At 37.7% G+C, this 21,828-nt stretch overlaps 1 protein-coding gene across 1 annotated transcript in view; it reads right to left on the reverse strand.

The window, feature by feature from the left end:
* Nucleotides 1-21,828, reverse strand: part of LOC115411945 (obg-like ATPase 1) — a 43,834-nt gene extending 22,006 nt beyond the window's left edge. Inside the window, exons 1-5 of the mRNA XM_030124248.1 lie at nt 21,490-21,828; nt 21,286-21,377; nt 16,359-16,502; nt 14,468-14,595; nt 3,002-3,177 (exon numbers count right to left, since the gene is read on the reverse strand). Coding sequence (XP_029980108.1) covers nt 3,002-3,177; nt 14,468-14,595; nt 16,359-16,502; nt 21,286-21,377; nt 21,490-21,504 — 555 coding nt within the window. The 5' untranslated portion in view covers nt 21,505-21,828. The remainder of the gene's footprint in view (nt 1-3,001; nt 3,178-14,467; nt 14,596-16,358; nt 16,503-21,285; nt 21,378-21,489) is intronic.

The following is a 21,828-nucleotide window of genomic DNA, read 5'->3' on the forward strand; positions in this document are numbered from 1 at the left end:
TGGGAAAATGGGAGGGAGGTAGTTATAAAATTTGTAATAAAGAAATTGAGCCTATTATTGTTGATCCAGCCCCACAGAAATTAGCGGAACACATTCTTTTTGTTCCTGTCAACTTGACCTCCCCCTTCATATAAAAACTCCCCCACCCCCTGCAACACTCCCTCTACCTCCTTTTCCCTCCCCAAACCCTTGCAGCACTTCACAATCATACTCCCTTTTGAAAGAACTGAGGAAAAAATCCTGCCAGAGCCTCAATTACACAATGGCAGAAAAAGCTCCACACACTGACCCCCAGCCAGCTGCATTCACTCTCTGCACATCTCTCTCCACAGGAATTCTAAAGGCCTTTTAGTCAGGCAGCCAGAGTGCAGCCAGCGGGAGAGAGCGCAGGAAGAGCTGCATACACTCCGCCCGCGCCGGCCCAAGTCTTCACAGAGAGATTAATCATCTGTGAAATGGAAACAGCAAACGGCCAGTGACACAGGCTGAACCCGCTCCAGGTTTCCCTCATCAGCTCGCAGCCGCCGTGCAGCGCTCCTCTAACAGGCAGGTGTTAATAAAAGGCATATAGGTCCCACAGGGGTCAAACACATACGCCTGCCACCATGAAGCGCCGCTGGTGGGCCGGCTTCTTATTATTGTTTTGTAAGGATAGGGATTTTGAGGATTCAAACGAACAAAAGCAATGAAACATTGTTCTTGTAAACACAGCACCAGCAAAATGGATTTAAATCTTTATAACAATGCATAAATATGAGCCCTGGGATGCTGCATGCACATAAATTTAAATGAAACTCACTGTGGAATATTAAGTGGCTTTTCATCCTGATGGAAAATTTTTACAATAATATACTATTTTTCAATAATTTCCAAGTTTTTCATTTGCTTGTATATGCACATTTATATTCCTGACTAAATCTTATTTCCATGACAGAAAAATTCAGTTGCAGCAGATAACGTAGAACTAATAAATGTTCCCTCCTTTTTAATTTGTGTGTGTGTGTGTGTGTGTGTGTGTAGGTGTGTAGGGGTGTGTGTGTGTGTGTATATACTATACTATATACTATACTTATTATTCATCAACTTACGTTTTTATCTTTTTCCAATATCTCTACGGGAGTCTTCTAATTAAATAAAGAAACCAAGATATACTCTATGATATGTTGTTTTAGAAAATTTTAGTGCATCGTCAAAGTAGAACATATAACTATATAATTATATATTAGTATATTTGCCACAAGAATAGTTAAATGTTAACAGTTTAATGTTAAAATAATGTACCCTGCATGGTAATCATAATGTACACTCATTTATTCATTATACACCTGCTGCATTTGCAGCAAAAACCTAGAATTTTTATTCCAAGACTGGAGAGACATAAACTAAAACTAACTTTTTCTTCTTTTATTTGTATTTTACACCTTTTTTGCTTTGTCACACTATAATTTCTATGATCTGACTGTTATAACAGTTTAAAGGCGAACCATAAAAAGCATAAAAAACATATTTCAACTAAATTATTAAAATCTAGTACAGAAATTTATTATTAAACTATTGTATACACTATGGTATGTACTTATACTTTTAGATCAGACTAATTCAATATAATAATAACCAAATATGCAAGTACTTTGCCTTGAAATTTTAGGCTGTGAAAAGACTTATAGAAGGGTTACAGAAAGCAAAAATGTAATCACACAAATTCAGTTGTCTCAGTAGACTTATTAAAAGTCTTCTAATTTCATGGAAATTCCCATTTTCCCTTTAGTTTAATCGTATCCTGTCACTAAAAATACAAAGACTATTGTTTCTTTTAAACTCTACTTGCACATATAGACACAATGCACATGTTCTGCATGGATGCTGACATAAACATGTTTATAAGTGACAACACACAGCTGAGCGTGTCAAACGCCAGCCTCAGTTTGTGAGACAATCACACAATCCCCTCCCATCTAAAAGCTTAGTGCAGCCTTTGATAAGCACCATTCTTTGCCATCTAAAGAGGTCTTCTATAGATTTCACTTGCCGACGTGTGCACAACCTTTGACAAGTAATGTAGATCATTTTTATTCATTGCCTAAAATTGTTAGCAATTATGTGCGTAAGCGGCCACCTGCCTAGCCTGAATGGCTCCTGCCTGTGGGGCTACAGGGGTGTGTGGAAGTGCTGTTGGCAGTTAGGAGGGGGGTTTAGTGTGACGGGAACCAACCAGGCACGGGGCCTCTGCAGCAGGTGAAATAGCCCCTCTCGTTAGTGTAATGAGTGGTCAGAGGCTCAGTGTGTCGGGGCCTGAAATTGGGCATGCAGCTCCAAGTGAAAGGCCAGATCCCCCCGTGTCCCAGCCCACCCTATCCTGCTCCAATGATGGAAGGGCATCAGAAGACATTTACAACCAAATCGCTACTAAAGTTGGCTGCTAAGCCTCATTACCTTAACAATATGACCATATGAATGCGTGCGCATCCACATACATTTCCAGCTGACATCTGGATTGTGTTTTTTTTCTGATCTTACGTTGCATACTGCCCTGCACATCACTCACTGTAACCAAGAATCCTCTGTCAAAGTATATACTAAACATTTACGGTATTCATAGCCGAGATATAGGCATCTGTTTCACCCACTGTATGGCCTTACACAATTTCCTGAGCTGTTGTAGGTGTATAAGCATGAGCAAGAGCTGTGCCATGATTTGAGTATTACTTTAGATGAAAAGAGCTGTGTGGAAACACTTTCATTAGCCCAGCGCTGTGACCCAGGGTCAGCAGCTGAATAAGTAACTCTCTATTAATGATTTCTACAGCAGAAAACCCCTGACCCCCGATCACTTTCAATCTCAGACAGGGAAAAAAATGGGGCAGGGGGGAGGGGTGAGACCTATTGGAAGGAGATTAAAAAAAACATACTTTTTTTTTCTCCCTGGCCATGTGTGTGGGAGGGTTATTATTTGTGCCTTGCTGTGAGGGGAAGCAAAGGGCCTGCTGGGACATTGACTCACGTATTCTGGTTTGAGTTTCTTGTCACCGCCTCTAATGGCCGTCTTCTCCAGCTTGTCAATAATAGGGCTGATCATCTCCTCATCCTTCATCCTCAGCTCCTCATGGATGATCTCCATATCCCTCACCGGGTCCACTGTCCCCTCAACATGAATGATATCCTCATCCTCAAATGCACCTGCAGCGACAGCACAAACACACACAGATATCAGAGATGTCGGTATAGAATTCTGCTTTTCAGCAACAATAATAGGGCTTCGTGTGAACATACAAGGATTTAGAGCAAAAGAATCAATGACATTGACTTTGGGGGATCAAATGTGAAACAGTGATTAGATTTAGATGAAAAAAAAATCATTACTTTCTGCAGAGAATATGGGAAAAATAAGCATCCACATGAAAAAGCACAGTGGGAGTCACAGGAAAGTCATAACAAATACAATGAAATATTCAGGAATATATTTAACCTCTTCTTTCAGTGTGCAAGTGTCAGAGCTGAAAGAAAACAGCTTACAGTGTCAAAGTAACTTTCATCCAAATTGGCTTTAAGTGCAAAAACCAGGGTTGACTGTCAGCCTGCGTGAAATGGAGAGCATCTGTTTTTTTTTTTTCTACCCCTCTCTCTTAAAACTATTAACCACTCATCAAAATTCACTTAAAATACAAGAAATGAACAAAATGGAGCATGATTTAACAGGGAAAAAATGGCTTCAAACACAAGAAATAAGAGACAGTTTTGCTCTGAGCGTTTGAGCCTGAACCGTGGCTGTGCTGATGATTAGGTAATGAGCCTCTGAAGAAGACCATTTAGCAGCAGCAGCAGCAGCAGCAGCTCTCAGGACTCCTTCTGATTCTCCAGTAGAGCTCTGAGTAAAGGGGGAGGGGGGCATGGGTGTCAAATAAGAATGACAGCCTTTAATATTACCAGTGACAAATGGAGCTGACTGTTGTCCAGAAATGTTCTTTAATCTACTATGTGTTTCATTAATATTTGAGTAGATAAATTACAGACTGTTGTTGACTAATATAAAACACTATATAGTTGAATTTGTGCTTCAACTCACATTAAACATGATTTACATTCACTTCTTGTAAATCAATCATCACCAGAGCTGTAAAGTTTACACTGTGTCATAATGGGAATGCTGTTTCATTCAACAGGGAAGTGGATGTCAGGTAAATGATGACATGGCTTTGAGTAAGATTGTGCTCTAAGACACTATGTGTGGAATGTGCGTGGAGGAGTCACCAAATGTTATCGACAAAATATTCATGTGTTGACACCCGAATGTGCGGACTGATGACAGGTGAGGCCCTGCCAGAGAGTAACGTCAACAAGTGATGTGAGTCGATCGTCACGAAACTGTCACAATATCTTTCAACAAGTCCTGACAGTGATGCATGTTGAACAACTGATGAATCATAGGTACGTGCTGGTGTCATGATGAGAAACAATATACCTGGAATTCCAGTAAATGCTTGCAGAGCATCTTGTGTACAGTTAATGCGACGACTGAAAATTTGAGCAGTCTCACTTAGAGCTGCATGATTAAGCGAACTGAAATCGCAACGTCAGTCTGTGCAATGATATAATGACAGAAGCTGCAAATTAATTAAATAAATAATGGGCATGTTGTGAATGTGACGACTGATTCTGTTGATCATCTATAGTAAAGAAATGACTAATCAGCCTGTTTAGGCACTGAAGCTTGTGCACGGTCATATCACTCTCCAGGTGAAATGGATGCCAGTGAACCAAAGATATGATGACAATTTGGATTCATTTTTGCACTAGGTTTTCTTGCATATTTCATTTGAAAAAAATGCATATCAAAATGATTATCAGTCTTCACAATATGATTACTCCCCCAAATCTTACAGCCAGTTTCAGGACTGTTCCACTAATCAACATACTGTTTATTTAAACACCATTTACATCATCTCTATTAGCTCTGTATGTTTTAGAGTCCTCAGGGGAACCAAAATAAAAATGGAGCCACTTATAAACTCTTTATGCTTTTCCACTTACACAGAATATTACGAAGGTTTAACAAGGAATAAGCACCAGATTTCTCAAAACTAGTGCAGTTCAATCTAGCATTGCAGACTTTTGTGCAAGCTGTCATCCTGTGCGTTGTCCTCATGGTGAAATGAACTTATCCAATTACTCTTTGCCTAATCAGGCTGTTTTGGTTCCTCTCCTCTTGCAGAGGTACTCCACAGTATAAACAGTTCACTTACGCCACACAGAAAGGGGCTAATCAGTGGAATTATTGTTTTGCTGCTCCAATTTACCAGCTCCCTGTTCAGCACTGATTGGAATGAAAATTTGCTATTGTGTCTGCATGAACCCAGAAAATATAATGCAATGTAATCATTTTGTTAGCTGCAAGAATATACATACATTATAGGCAATTATGATTTACAGTTTTGATACACAGTGTTTCAAATGTAAAATGCATTTGAGTCTGTTGTTCAATTTATGACATATTACTTATTAATTAGGAACAAAGGGGTTCCATACGATTTGTGTAAATCATCGCTGTATGTTAGCCCATATGTCCAAAGTAAAAATAAGCATTAGGACAGGACAATTATTTTGTGACACATTTATTACTTAAGTAAGTAATCAGCAGCCTCTAACTAATGCTATACATCCCCAATAAAAAAGCTGATAAATCAAAAATTCAAAGAGTCTTTGAAAGAGCAAGAGCAGCTGATCACTCACTATTTAGTCATCAGCTGACACTCTCCTCTGACTACCACATGTTCCAAAGTAATTTGCTTTAATTAATTTCGCCTAATTTAACATTCACATCTATTTTACCGCCACCCTATTCAAGGCTCAGAGCTGGAGAACAAATAGATGAGGTGAAAGAGGAGAGAAATCTGAGGGGGCAATCTCCACAATTAGTCCTTTAACAACTGGCTGTGGGTAAGGCTCAGTAAAGGCAGCTCTTCTGAGGCTGCGGCGCCACACAAAGCCACAACCAAGACAGTAAAAACACACAAAAAAAGAGAGAAAAGGTTGGAAAGGGCCCGTTTAAAGAGTCAGGTTTGTCTAACAGTCACAGTTTTATGGCTTCTTTTCAAAGAATGCATGTTTTGAAGACACTATTAACAGGTGCTGTTTTATTGATAGAACAAAAGGATTTCTCTTTGAGTGGGTGAGTGGTGTTCAGCGGCCTGATTAGGGATTAGGCTACGATCTGCAAAATTATAGACTTACTACACTACACGATGGTTTAAACTGTGAAGGTAGAGCTCATGAAAATCCAAATTACTGTAGAATGACAAATATATACTGATGATTTAATTCCTGCCTCATTGTTCCATTAACTTCACAGCATAACAATTAAGAGGAAGCAAACAAATAACTTTTTTTGTATCTGTCTATTTTACTTTTTTATTTTTAATTGTACAAGTATGACATTGAAATGCCAAGTGAGCTGGAGCTACTTTTAGAGCTATATGATTACCTTGCTGTCAGGTACACAGACAAGGCAGTCATCAGAGTCAAGTCAAGATCAATAATGATTGAGCTGGTTCCTCTGATGTTGCTACCTAGGAGGATATGTGGTCATCATAATTCAGTTAAATTACAGTATTCATTGACTTCTAACTTCCTGTGCATGTTTTCACATGCAGGATGGGTAAGAGCACATCTAAAGAACTTGCATTCCTCACGCTGCTTTTAAAATGTTCATGCAAACTCAGTGCCGCAATTCTCCTGGTATTCAGAGCAGTAAAAGCTATTTTATGAGTCTGTCAGGAAAAGCACATTATAGATGTCTTCCCAGTATAAAAACACTGGCAATGCACACAAGGGTATTTATGTTCATTCAGAAAATATCTTCTTGACATTCATTTAAGGATACATGAAACTGACAGCAATTTGTAGTATTGCTGGTGCTGTAACAGAGTTTGTGGCATATTCAACCTTGTTTCTTTGCGTATGTCAATTATGGGAAATACATTGGCTTCTAAAAAGTAGCTTGACACTAGAAAATGGTGGGTTTGAACTCTTCAGAGATACACTCATGTTTTCTACATGATCCCATCTTTCAAAATAGATCACAGACAAATCACAGTGCTTGATAGTATGAATATCAATACCTCACAAGGTGTTTCCAATACCTGTGTAATCTACTGTCAGCTTTGATGTCTCATACCAAACTGAGCATTAAAGGAGCATCTTTCCACCTTATTTGATATGAATGACTGGAGGAAAAAACCTACAGAGTTAGCATCATGTAGGAGAGAGCTTGATCTGTGCTCAGATGAAAAGGGAACGTAAAGGTGAGGCTCCAGTTTTCATGACTTGTGACAGAAACAACAGTGTTAATTCCCTTATCATTAGCTTAACCTGTGTCATTCCATTTATTTTGTTAAACCAGGCTGCATGAGAGTGCCTTGATTGAAAGGGACCATCATATGCACACTACTGTTGTCCCACATCTTTCAGAGAACAAACCTTTTTAGATCCTTAACTACTATAGTGCTGCTGATTGCACAGGCACCAGCAATTTCCTAACCAACCGCCACCTGAACAATGATGTGTTCAGCTTTCAGGCCCTCCAGCCTTTCAAAGGTGAATCATTTCACAGTTTGGAACGAGATCACCATAGCAACTCCTCTTTGAAGGGTTTAGAATCACCATCCAATAATTCTATGATCATCGGGCCTTGCCATTCCCAGTGGTTCTTTTCACAGCGGACAGGCAAGGGGGGCATGAGGAGGAAGCAGGAAGACTCTACAGTCTATTTCAGGCAATTCATCTGGCAACCCCATTAGAATTCAAAATATTGCGACCTTCAATCACCGAGCATGTTATCTGGAGCTGTGGCGATCTCCAGTCAAGATGGGTAGACATTTTGCTCTAATCATCCACGATGAGTGGAGGCTGACAAAAACTCTTCATTCTCACTGAAGCAAAATGCTCATTTAAATGCTGTGACAGCACCTCAACACAGGCCAAGAACACACAAAAGGACAGCGAGCCACCACAGCACAATGATCTGGATTTAGAAATACAGTATGGGTTAAAACAACATCAAATACAAACACAACCACACAGAGAACAAAGCCACTGTTTTTGACTAATTTAACATATCAATGCTGTCTCAAAAATAACAAAGTACAGAGTGCTGACACCGTGATCCAGAGACCACAAAGTGAGGTTATGTTTTCATTACCTTTTTTTTTGTATTATGTGCCAGACGACTACATCACTAAAAATAATACTAGACTAATTTTTATGAAATTCATGTAGGGGTAGGGCATGGACCAAGAAGAACCCATTAAATTTTAGGGAAGATCCAGAGAAAGGGGCAGAGCAAGAATATATTTTAATGTTGGTATCATGCTGCACACTTTGCCATTAATATAAGCTCTAATTATATGTCTCTAGTTAGAAATGGAGCAAAAAAATAATGAAGAAAATAATGCTTGCATGATACAATACACAAACTAAGTCAATAAGGAAGTTGTATGGGTTACAATACTAAGGAAATACCACAACTTTATTGTATACTAAACAACAAAGGACACAATTATGTTAATGAATTGTTGATGGTCAAGTTTGAACAATCTAATGGTGAAATGATTGATGTATAAACATTTAAACACCTCGATAACGTTTAACGTGCTGGTGAACCCGCAGTCAACATGCCAGTGGTTCATACACAAAAAGTTTCCATGAAGCACAGGATATTGGACATGCGGCCTAATTGTCATTTTATTTTTGGTTTTATAGGCGAGCTGACACGAACAAAAGTGCCACTCCCAGACCTCTGTTACTCTTAATACGTCATCACGTGAACACTGAAGCTTGCCTGTAGACAAATAACTGTACAACTAGTCAACTTGCTGTTCATTATAGATTAAGTAATAACTCGCCTGATGCATACTTTGACAGTTTATTGTCATTTCCATCTATAATAAAACCATTCATTTTAATATCAAACATTTTCAGTTACTATTTGATATTGAAATGATTATGGCAATGCAGCTTTAACTGTTGCTGCTGCCTGATTTGTTTAGGCTGTATGCACACAGAAGCTACTTGGCTGGGTGAGGTTTGGATGTTTGTCAAGGTTGAGCATTTGTGAGCTGGTGAGTGATAAGGAAAAATTCCTGGAGAGCAGCCATTACTGGCGTCAGTGAGGAGGCAGGTTGGTCATAAATCATCTTTGTCTGAATACTCAATCCAGTTTGTTTGTAACGCCTGTAGCCAAACAATCAGTTTGATTTGTTCACTGTAAGCGATTAGTGAAGTGTGGGCTGGCATCTGAATGATGCAACAACCAGCAAAAAACTCAAATTTCAAGACAGATTCAGCATATTTGTATTTTATATTCAAACACCATTCTCCATAGTCTATATTAACAATCACTGCATTTTACACCATGTGTTAGCTGTAAAATGCAATGAAACAAATGGGTTTCCCCTCAATTATAAGACTTAGTGGCACAATTTAAGGTGACGAATCATAAGGACACTAAGTGTTTTGCAGCACTTTGAAGAGAAAATATATCACATTAACCTCAATAAATGGTTGTTTTGTAGAAATAAGCTTTTAATAGTCATATGTTTATTATCAGCAAAGTTGGAATTGTGTGTTTACATCATAAATGAGCAGATGTGATTTGCATTTCTTTGAGCTATTTCCTAAATATTGCAATAATGTATTTGCAAAATTTCAAATCAAATAACAATAAAATGCCATGGCAGCACAAAACCTAAAGAAAACTATGGGGCTATAGGGTTTATACATGGGAGCAATCAGTAACAACATCAAAAATATGTATATGTAATGTAAATGTAATATAGTTTCCATGTTTGTCTTGAGTAGATAGGATTTTGCAAAAACTACTGTACCCATTTTCATGAAACGTGGTGGAAGGGTGGGGCCCGGGCTAAAGACAATTCTCTCAGATTTTAATAAATTAAAAAAAAAAGAGTGGAGACAAGAGGGTTTTATTTTAATTTTTGAAAGTGGAGAGCAGGATTTTTTGTTTGTCTGTCTGTTAGCAAGATAACTCAAAAATTACGGAAGGATTTTGATGAAATTTTCAGGAAATGTTGATAATGGCACAAGGAACAAATGATTAAATTTTGGTGGTGATCGGGGGGGAGGGGGCTGATCTGCCTTGGCGGAGGTCTATGCACTCTGAATGCTTTTCTAGTTATTATTGAATTATTTAACTATAGATCTATTGTGTATGATTTATAAGGATGAGGGGGATTTAATTACAGAAAATGAATGAATGAATTTGTTATAATTCTTTAGTGTACAATTTGCTGTTTTCTAATGTTTCTACCATGCATGCATGCATTCAACAATAAGGCACATCATTGTCACCTACTATGTTTTAGTATGAGCCATAGTTAATATCCCCTTAACTAAAAGTCCAGACAGAACAAACTGACTCCAAAGAGGAACTTTTGTTTTTATCAGCCACTGTCGGTCTGGGTTGGGATGATACATTTATTCCAGATCAATGAAGGATACAACTAGGTCACATCTTTATCAGAACTTTTTAGGCAGGGGAGGTGTTCTTGTGTCTACTTTAAGCAGTAGAAGAGGGAAGAGTCTGAACTTAACCAGGAGTTCAGGTACTGAAAGCATGAATATCACAGCGAGATTAGAGCGAATGCCAAAAATAACAGCCACTTTCCAGTTGGCTGCTCGCAACCACAGCCAGTCCCTTTAGATTAAATGTGCTATACCGCAGTATCTTAAGGCTAGATTCTTACTGGGTGTCGTGCAACCGTAAATAAGTCTTCATTAGCAGTGAGCTAGAGGTTTCCTACAGTGACGGGGGGACACTCCGTGAGCATTCAAACATCTAATTGCTGGAAACCAAACATCTGGGAATAAGGCCAGGTGAGCTGGCAGAGTTGCTAGCGGGAAACAGAAGAGTAGATGAAGTAGAACATGTCTGTGTCTTGTCTGAGACAGCGAGGATCCAGCCACGTTCCAGTCACTGCAGAAGCACTGGGAACACTTAGCCTGCAAACCATTTTGTTATGAGACCAGGGAACACCAGGCATTCAACAGAATCAGTTTCAGGATGTCATCATGCACTTTAATAGTTTTTGGAAGGAATTGTTGAAAGTCAATCCACTGTTTACACAGGCTTTTGAAAGTCATTAGGGGATGAAAAATATTACATTACATGTGCACTACTGGGGGAATTTTGTAACCAGACATCAAAAAACCCCAGCTCCAACTTTATGCTTTTTTAATCATCTCAAATTGAACAACTTCTAAACAAACGATGCAACACTAGGGTCTGGAATCAAACACAATAGTGAAACCACCTAAGAGAGAAATGGTAAAAACACTGATGTCTAAAGTTTATCAAGGTTTCAAAATGTAAAGTTCATAGTCTCAGATTGGCCGCTTCATGTTCGGTTTGCTCTCAACATTACACAGATCCACTGAGCTGTTGCTAACGCCGAGCATCTTTCTGTAGCATCTTTTCAGACTCTTGTGTTAATTCCCAGACAAAAAACAGACCACTCCAGACACGACAAAGTGTGATCCCTCACAACCATATAATCAAGCTATATAAAAGTAGTGGCTTCGGCATTGCAGTCAGCCTGACACCAGATAGATATAATTACAAAACACAACCAGCTATGTTTAATGGTTAACTTGTGAAACATACCACATTGTTTCCAAGGACTTCACAAGAGTGAAAACAATGGCATGCCAGAGCAGACAGATGTAAACACACAGAAGAAGAAGGAGCTTTCGATGCTCCTATTTCCGATTGTTGGGGATGTTTGCCTTCTTTGTGTGAGCAGAAACAAAAGATTTGGTTTTGGGTGAGGATGTAGTGTATACATCTCGTCCAAATCAAAACAACTGTTGGGCGTTTTGAAATGTATACAAGAAAACACATAACATACGTAAGTGGTAATAATGTTATATCATGTAATGCGAATAAGGCTGGTGATATGTATTTCTAACTGCCATCAAATCTCTGAAACCCCGTGATGAATTGATCCTGCTATTGTACATGTAGACAAAGCATTATTTATTTTAAACCACAGACATTGTTGTCATTGTTGCCAAAAAAAACTATTAAAACATCAATGCACCACACTGTTGCACTCTGTGACATTTTCTTTCATCACAATAAACATGGGAAGTGAAGTTGATTTTGATTTAATCCCACACATAGACATTTTGCTGTCATAAATTCTGACTAGCGGCCCCATGTTTATTAATCGACAGCCAAGAATAGTCCCTGACAAATACACTATTTACTTCTGTTTGAGTCATGTTTGCTTAAAAATTACATTGGCTACTGTGTGTCATTCCTGCTTATGGTGCTATGCTGGTACGATGCTGTTCATGAAACTATATAGAATGAATGTGTCTTCTGTAGGATTTGACCATTAGATGGTAGAATAGGGAAGTCTTTCTTTTTATGTTATTTTCTTATATTATCAAATTTCATTCAAAACTGAACTGACACCATTTCATCTCTGAAGACCATCGCCCTACTTCCCTCAAGCTTCACAGCAGATTTTCAGTGCAGAGAGGCTATTTCTAACCTGCGCTGGATCAGAAGTAATGCACTTGTTAGAATACACTGAGACTTAGAAACAATAAGGGAAAATGGCCTTAATCTTAACCCTTTCTGTCAAAGCGCTCAGTGCCTGCCACCACAGACTCTCTAATCAGACTCCTTTCAGACAGAGGGAAAGTCAATAACGGCACACAATCAGTACACAAACTCAGCTACTTTTAAAAGGGCCCCGGGAATTCATTTCAATAGGTGCAATTTGAATTATTCTAGCGTGTAACACTTTAATTGTGTAAGACAAAGAAAGTGTCAGAAACACAGAAGAACCTGAGGCACAGAGAGACCTAGAGAGTAATCTGAAGGCTGTCTTACAATGGGACATATGATGTGCAGAGGTAATCACATCTGTACGATCAGAGGCAGGTTCTCTAATCCTTTATTAATATACAGCATCTTTAAATTGATATTTGGATAGTATAGTATGTATAGTTATATATGTATATGTATATAATAGTTGGATAGTACCCTCACAGTGAGAATTTTGGACATTTTTGGTGCTTATGTTCAACATTTAACAGGTAATTCAGACCACATTTTAAAAACAATACTATTCTTTTTCTTCTTCTTATAATTAACGCATAAAAGGGAGAAAAAGTCAACGATATTCAGCAGATTGTCTATAAAGTATACAAGATGATTCATCTAATAATGGGCGGCTGAATTTTTTGCATATCAATAAGATGCTCAAATCTGTAAACTCTCTGGAGGTAGACTCACTAGATCAAATATTAGAAGTATTACTTTCAGAGTTTTACCTATAAAAATAAGGCTCAGCTGCAGCAACAAAACCATTCAAAGCTAAATGAAAACAAAACTAAAGTTGCAACACTTCACTCATCAGTTGTTAGCTATCAACAAGAGGACTATTTTTAGGGACAAAAAAACAGAATATTCTAAAAGCAGCTTCTTATGTAAACACTTTCTGTTTTCCTTCCTCATGTGGAATGATAAACTGAATATCTTTGTGTGGTGAACATTTGGGTTCATCACCTTAGGCTCTGGGATATTCATTATTATCTGTCATTTTACTGACCAAACAACTAATGTTTTATTTGACAAAATAATCCACATATATTTAATTAACAATGAAAATAGTCATTACTTGCAGCTCCAAATGTTGTAGTAGCATTTTTGTACAGTTTCCTTTATAAGCTTTTTGGACATCTGCACTAGCTCTTTCAAATTGTTATGCTAGACATGATAATAACAATGGCATAAAATAACATGAAATTATGTATCTCTCATTGAAAAATATAACATTTTCTTGCAGGAGGCCCATGGATTGTGAGCCTAAATTTTCCACAAACTTTTGAAAGATGCTGCTTTTGATTATTGTTATCAACATTAATACATAGCAGCGACTGTAGGAACTAATTTAATTGTGTAACAAAACAGGAAGAAAAGCAGAAGAAAACTTCATTCTCATACCGTGTTTATTAATAAGTCACTTACCCTCAATGTTCATGAGCTTAATCAAAAGAGGCATTGGAATTCTTATTAAAATAAACCTTCCCTTTCAAGTGTCTTGTAGCAGGCCCAGACCTCAGAATATGTTGATAATTGTGTAAAGCCTAAACTCATAAACCAGACACAGACCCATTCAGTCCTTTCTTCTGCAATTCCCATTCAGGGAGCCTCCCAACACGAATGTGAGGTTTGGTTTGACTTCATTACTGACTGTTGTGCTGATCTTGGTACCCACCACCCAAGATGCTCGTCCAGAAGTTCCCTTAAAAAAGGGGATTTCAGGAAGACCATTTGTGATGCAATTGATTTAACTACTTACATTAAATACGTCTGTGTATGTAAGACTTATTACATTCAGGAATGTGATACAAAGGCAGTAATCCTCCACCTGTGACTCACGTGTCATGTGGAAGATGCCATCACAGGCACTGATATGAGACAGGAAGGCATTTCCCAGGCCTTGACCAGCGTGAGCACCTTTCACCAGACCAGCAATGTCTACAACATTAAGGAATGCTGGGATTTTGCTGCAACACATGGAAAAAAAAAAGACACAAATAGTTAGCTATTTAAAGTAGAAACATATTATATTTGGTGCTCATGGTGTATCCATGGCAGCAGACCAGTGACTGTAACATTAAATCACAATAGTCAAGTCATATGTTCGGTCTAATGAAGAAACATGTCATCCTGTCCAGTGGTGTGGCTCATTATTCTGTCACTGGACAACAATGGAGGTCTATGGTAACGAGAAATAAGCAATTTAAGGCTTTGGCTACAGAGGCAACGCTTCAATTCATTGTACCAACAGTGAAATTATCTCTTTTCATGACCTTTGTTTTACTACGATAACTATATTAAATTTGACTAGATTTTGTATTTAGAAAAGATTGGTAGGGATAAACAGTAATTGCAAAACTGTGTAAAAAAAAAAAAAAAAAAAAGAGTTTTTATTTTTCTGGTCACTGGTGAGTTGAGCTGTCAAAATACTGAAATCTTCCTCCATCATGATCTTTTTGTCCCACTAGTACAGTATAAGCCTCTCAATAGTTTCATTAGACACCTACACCTTATGTAGAAATAAAAGCATTTTTTAATTCAGAATACTCACACTGAAATAAAAAAAGCATATTCTTTGGCTTTGTTTTTGGGCTTTGGAAACAAAAATTGCAGGGGATAGATTTGACATCATTTATCCTAACTTAAACATACGAAGCCTGTTACTAAATATATGAGGAAATTAGTGATAATGGCTGGAACCAGAAAGTTAAGTGCCTCGAGGTAAAGGAGAGGCAAAGTAATGATGTGATTAAGAGTCACAGTCATATCTTAAATGATGAAAAAAGATGTGGAAATAATGATGAAATGTGTCATTTCTCTCTGGATGTCAGTTTCATCCATTTGTTGTTACATTGCTGAATGGTGACAATTATATAAAAGATCATGCAAAATAACTCTGGCTAGCTCAAATAATTGTGATAAGGTGGTTATGTAAGAACTGAAGCATGCCTACTGTGGAATAGCATAGAAAACTCTTTTGCATGGGAGTGGATCTCTCCTTCACTGTGGTTCTCCCCGAGGTTTCTCCCTTTTCCCACTGGGTTTGAGTTTTTCCTTGCCGAGAAGGAGGGTCTAAGGACGGGGGATGCCCTGGACATTACTCATTTTCTTGCTGTTTATTTGATTGTTGTTGTTTACATCCAACTGACTCTGTAAAGCCCTTTGAGATAACCTTGTTGTGATATTGGGCTATACAAATAAAACTGAATTGAATTGAATTGAATTGAATTGCATGTCTTTGACTGAATATTAATATATTGTTCCTGTGACAGTGACAATAAAGATCTATTCTATTCTATTCTATTCTATTCTATTCTATTCTATTCTATTCTATTCTATTCTATTCTATTCTATTTAAAGCAAACCAAAGGATGTAGGCCTCTAAAAGCCATACTTACAACTTATTCTTGTGACAAAGTTCACTTACTAAAATGTTCTTTAAATTCCTGTCAAACCAAAAGAGATCTGTCTGATAGCACGTCAGTATTGCAGTGCAAATCTGAATCCAACCTGCTTTAACAGCCTCTGTAAATGTGTATGATAACCAGTTGTTGGATGGCCTGATGCTTCAGCTTTCTCTTTAACAGAAAACCTTGAAACGGCAATCAGACATCATATTGGCAGTACATGTCAACAACATGTTATATGTCCTCTCCTACCTATAGCAAAACGACTGTCAGAGACTACAGACCTCAAGTGTGAATAATATGTGGACGATGAGACCCCATACCTGGCGGGTTTGTGGAATTGGCAGAGGAAATCATAGCGTTCATCTGGAATGGGCACTCTGCTTTCATTTGGGTCAATGGTGCAGAAGGGGAAATTTTCAGCTGCAGCCTGACTCTTTGTCAGCACATTGAAAAAGGTTGACTTCCTGAAAATAAAAACAGCACTGAGGTCAATCCACCTAAAGATGTTGGTGTGTGGAACCTGACAGCCTGATAGTTTGATCTTAAAACGCTGCAGTAAATTATGCAAGATTTACTTTTTCAATGTATTTTTTCTGCAAAAGAAGAAAAATGTTATTCTAAAGGATGAAATATTTCAGCACTTGAATCAAAAATACTGTAAAACACTATCCTAATTACAAGGTCAGATAATCCCATAATAGATCAATTGTTCATGGACTTGAGAGGAAAATTGCATTTCTTATAGATCTCAGCTGTTGAACAGGATCAGCCAAATGCTGCCCCATGTTGTGATGGGAGATTTATTTTCTGTGGCACAAGCAGCTCAAGTATACTTCAAAATCTACAGACAATGGCAAGTGTCTAAGAGTAATGACAGCATGGCTGTTAACTATAATGCAGGACTTTCTGTCTTCATCCCCCACTTGATGCTTCACATTGAAATGATTGTTTGCAAAGTCCTACAGGTCTGAAATTGTTCAAGATAGCTTAAGTGAATACATTAATTCCTTATATAGATACTGTGCCTCTAACGTACTTGAAGGTTTTTCTTCGGTCACCTTGGGAGACAAAAAGAAAAACAGTCCACATTAACACTATAACCACCATCCAGCATCAAAATGAACATTACAATTTGTATTAACCCATAAAGACCCAGTGGTAATTTTGTGGCAGTTTCCAAATTAATATTTCTCTTTATTTAACCTATTCCTAAGTGATTTATCACCCTTTATTGAAATGTTATCCTCTTTAGTTTGAGTTTTTTCAGTATCATGTATTTTCCTATATTTAATTCACTGATTATGTAGATGTTCATTAAAGCTCAGAGTAAATTCAAAGGTTTTTATATCAAAACAGAGAAAACTGAAGAAAAAGTGACTTTTTCTGCAAAGTCAATCATTAACTGAACATAAACCAAGTGTTTCCATCTACTGTTATTGGTCAAACTCCATGAGTTTTGCGGGTGAATCAATGTTGTAGAAGATGACAGTGTTTCCACGTTCGCGATGAAGCCTCTGAACGTCCAAATGGGTCATATCTGATGGCCATGAAAAGACGATGAACTGCCTTTTACACCAATTATTTACATGGATTGATAGGATTAGTGGATCAACAGGTATGAAACATTTTAAATCAGTTGTTGGTTTTGGTTGCCAGTGGCTGTTTGGGTCTTTATGGGTTAATATTGAAAAAATGACATATAAATACATGCAGGATATGATGATGACTTATAAAAAAGTGAGGTGGATCTGACAGAATGGAGATAAGACACTATAAAACATACTTTCAGATAAAAGATGATTACACCCAACGACAACCTGACCTACAACAAATACACAAAACACCACAGGAAACAAGTGTCTAATGTCAAGTTACAGACACCTTTGTGCACCTTTTACCTTTGTCCACTTACTGTTATGTGTGATCATTTCATTACTGTAAGATTTTGTAACACGGGTGTCATTAAACTTTGGTTCATACCTTTGACCTCTCCTTGTGTTGCTATTGTAAACTGTTATGTCATCTTTTAAACTTTTATCAGATAATCAGAGATAACCTCTTTAACAAGCTGAGTGACCTACACATTACTTTTTAAGAAAAGGCTCTGAGTGGCCAGTTCCCCTCCACAAAGCATGTAATCATAACTTACTGTCATTTGAAAACCAAACCATGAATAATTGCGGAAAAATGGAAAAACCGTGAACTCTTGATTATGATTTTTCTTTTGCACAACAATTCAGGTCTGTATTTGTAGATTATAACTATTAATCAGAGCTCTTCCAGCCTCTTTTTTTTTGTAAATGAAAATTCACAGACAAACTTATGATAGAAAATAACTCCTCATTCATCCCTCAAGTCTCTACTTACATCATTTCTGCACAAGGGTCATGATGAGAGGTCACACACCTCTCAAACAAGACAATAGAATTTATTAGTTGAATATGTGAAGAAAACAGTGCAGGGTGTTAGTTTCTGCTGAGTCTTATTGTGGCTTATTTATGATTAGCATCCCATATGAGAAATAACGCTTCTTCAGCTAGTCTGCATGCTCAAATCAGGATGTTAGATTATTTGTTATTCCGGCTGAATGCCTTATTAATCTTAATCATCTCGGTTATCCTCTTGTAAGCTGCCTGATTCAGTTTCATGAAGACACTGTTAGACTCATTCCCAGATCTCAAAGCATCTCCACTCTTTATAAATTAATAGATGAATGCATGTAAGTTAGAAGATGTTTAATATGATTCAGTTGTAATTTTTTTGGAGAAATCAGGAAGAAATGGCCAGTATATATTGTGTTAAATAACCTCTAAAACTGGAAATATACGTCTATTTAACAAATTTAATTGTGCTTGAAATCAATACAAGGTTACATGGACAAGACTAAACATTTTATGGTTTTTATCAGTGAGAACAGAATCAAATATGACACGCAAGGGTGTGAGTGGAGGAGTATCACCACAGTGGCTGAACTATATTCTCATGTTTCCCATGTGTGTGTGAAGAATGGACCGCTACACCCAACTAACAGCAGGACAGCATCTGAACATGGTTCATTCATGAAGAAACTCTAGGAGGGTGGAAAAGTTGTGCTCTGACATTAATAGGATACGGCAGCTGAAAACCTCAGTGAGTTCTACTTCTTATTACAGGAAGAAACTGTGGTTTTGCCGTGGTGAGAAATAACAACACTGGACCCTAGAGAGCTGAGGAATAGGGTCTGAAATGTGGCTACCAGTAATCGCAATCCTTTGAAGAAAACTGAATTGCTATGTATTAATGAACTCTGAATGATGATTTCAGTCTATATAGAGTTTACATAACTGTTTATAATTAAGTACCCAAACAGAATGTGGACTACTTGGGTTTTATCAACCTGCATGTCTGACAAAACCATCACTGCTCCTTGAAATCATCAGGTGCGAAAAAGTGACTTAAAACCATTTCGGAGCTTCTAAAAAAAAGGACATAAACTTGTCGATTGAATAAATGCGTGGCCCTTCCTGTGGCTCAAAACGGGCAACAGAAAAGTCATGTTGGGTCAGCCCTGTGATTACTCCCTGTCACTGATGTTGCTGAAGGTTTTAATAGATGCTGACAAGCTGGATTTGTCAGACGGTCTCTGACATGCAGACAGCGTGTCAGCCTCCAAACACTGTGGCTGTGGTGCACTTTTACACATGTACAGATTTTTGTCAAGTTGTCCACCTTTCCAATAAATATCCACCACAGTGACATGAGTTAGACATTCTTTGACCCTATATTTACTGAAAAAATATGCATATTCTAAATAAATGTCTAAATAAATACATTGTGATTAAAACATACACTTTTACTCACTTCCTTTTGTCTATGAGATGAGCACTGTTTTGTTTTGTTTTTTTTACTTTTAACCCAGTTTTAGTTTTTATTGTAAACTTTCCTAAAAGACACCCTCACCTCTTTTACATAGTATAAATTCCCAGTATAATCACATCCTATGGCATAATAGTAAAATGTTAAAGTCTCCTTGACCTCCTTTGGACAAACTCTCTTTAATTACATTAAACTGAAAAGCAGAGTTTTTGGCTTAAATATAAAGTTAAGGCAAAATGAAGCGCAGTTTGGACATCTTACCTGTTTTACCAGAGATCACCTCTTTCATACTTATCTTTCACTTTGATTTTTAGGGAGTTGTAAAGAACATACAGACTCTTATATTTCATTAAAAGTACTACAAACTGTAGTTATACCTGCAATACAGACTGACATGCACATGTAAACTCTAAAGTGCCTATGAGCCTATGAGTGCACGAATGACTTTGACCATCTACAATTTGTCTAAGATATGTGTTGACTTTTGACCTGTGCATTGTATAATGAATAATACAGTGTTTTTAAATATCTTTTCATTTATAGTGGAGAGGGACAAACAATGCAAGTTCCTTTTTCTTGCAGTTGTGTTGTTAAAAGTATAGGATTATAGTTCTTTCTCATCACTAAGACACCATACAGTCAGATTAGCATTTCCTGTAAGTGAAAACAAACATTTTAAAAAAGACAACACTGATAAAAACCCACTTTCACACAACTAAATGATCATCTTATGCTTTTAAAATGAGCACAGCGTCAACCTTTTGTTATGAAGTGTGATTCTGGTCTTTAAAATAAGCTACATCTCAGTCAGAATCGTCATTTGCTATGCATTTATAAACAAAGTAGTTGTAACTGATAAAGCATTTTGTAAAAGAACAGACAGCTTCCCTTCTGCCCAAATGACAGAGGGAAAGATAAGACACAGGGAGGAAAAGCTATGGGATCTAAATTCTCCTCCTAGAGGGGGCAGACGTGGGCCCAGATACTTAACAGGATCAAGAACACTGCTGGGGTTGTAAAAGAACTCTGAACTATTTCCAACAGAAAAACATCAGAGGAGTAAGAATATGGTTTTCTGCCTACGATGTGTATCTTAAATCAGATGCATTTGAGTCATTTTAGCTGGTTTTGATACTCACTGTGGATGGCATTCAAATAATGAAACACCCACCTAAAAATTTACATGTGGTCTGTAGTTATTTTTTTATCTTCTGCAGATTTAATTCCTCCTCTTTAGCTTTGCATTGTAATACAGTGCCAACATTATACTGTATGTATTTTTAATTATGGTATCATGTAAGACCAATATAGATCATTTGCAAACAGAGCACATGCTGCAGTGGACACTACCGTATATATATGTACAAATAAGAATAAACCCCTTTTACTTACCCTACATTAGGAAGGCCAACAATTCCTATTTTCAGTGAGGTGCCAAACCTTCCGATCAGTGGCGGTGGCTTTGGTGCATCTTCACCCTTTCCCTAATGAAGACAACGTGGAGATATCTGCAGTCAGAACCAGCATTTGCCATTACATAATCTGCAATGCATGCTCACTTTTTTTTGACCGGAGCCTGGGTTTCACAGAACGCACCTTCTTTGGAGCCATGTCACAAACTTTAGGTGTCCGTTGACTTTCACAACAGCTCAACAACTCAGAGGCAAAAAAATATTCATTGACAGAAAATGGGCTAAGCTAAAGTCCTCAAATGTAACCAGCCGACTGCACTTTAACTGGCTCCCTCCCTGGACTCAAAATAGAACATGCAGCCCCTGGAAATGAAAGTTGACACTGCAAGCTGGCAAGTTGACCTGCACTTCTAAATTTAGCTGTCAATACTACGATGCAGGTTGATGAGCTGCTGAAGGATCAATCTTATATGGAGCTGCTGGATGTGAAGATGGTATTGAAAGTGTAGTTAATCTGTATCAG

Source organism: Sphaeramia orbicularis, chromosome 21, assembly GCF_902148855.1.
Source record: "Sphaeramia orbicularis chromosome 21, fSphaOr1.1, whole genome shotgun sequence".
NCBI lineage: Eukaryota > Metazoa > Chordata > Actinopteri > Kurtiformes > Apogonidae > Sphaeramia > Sphaeramia orbicularis.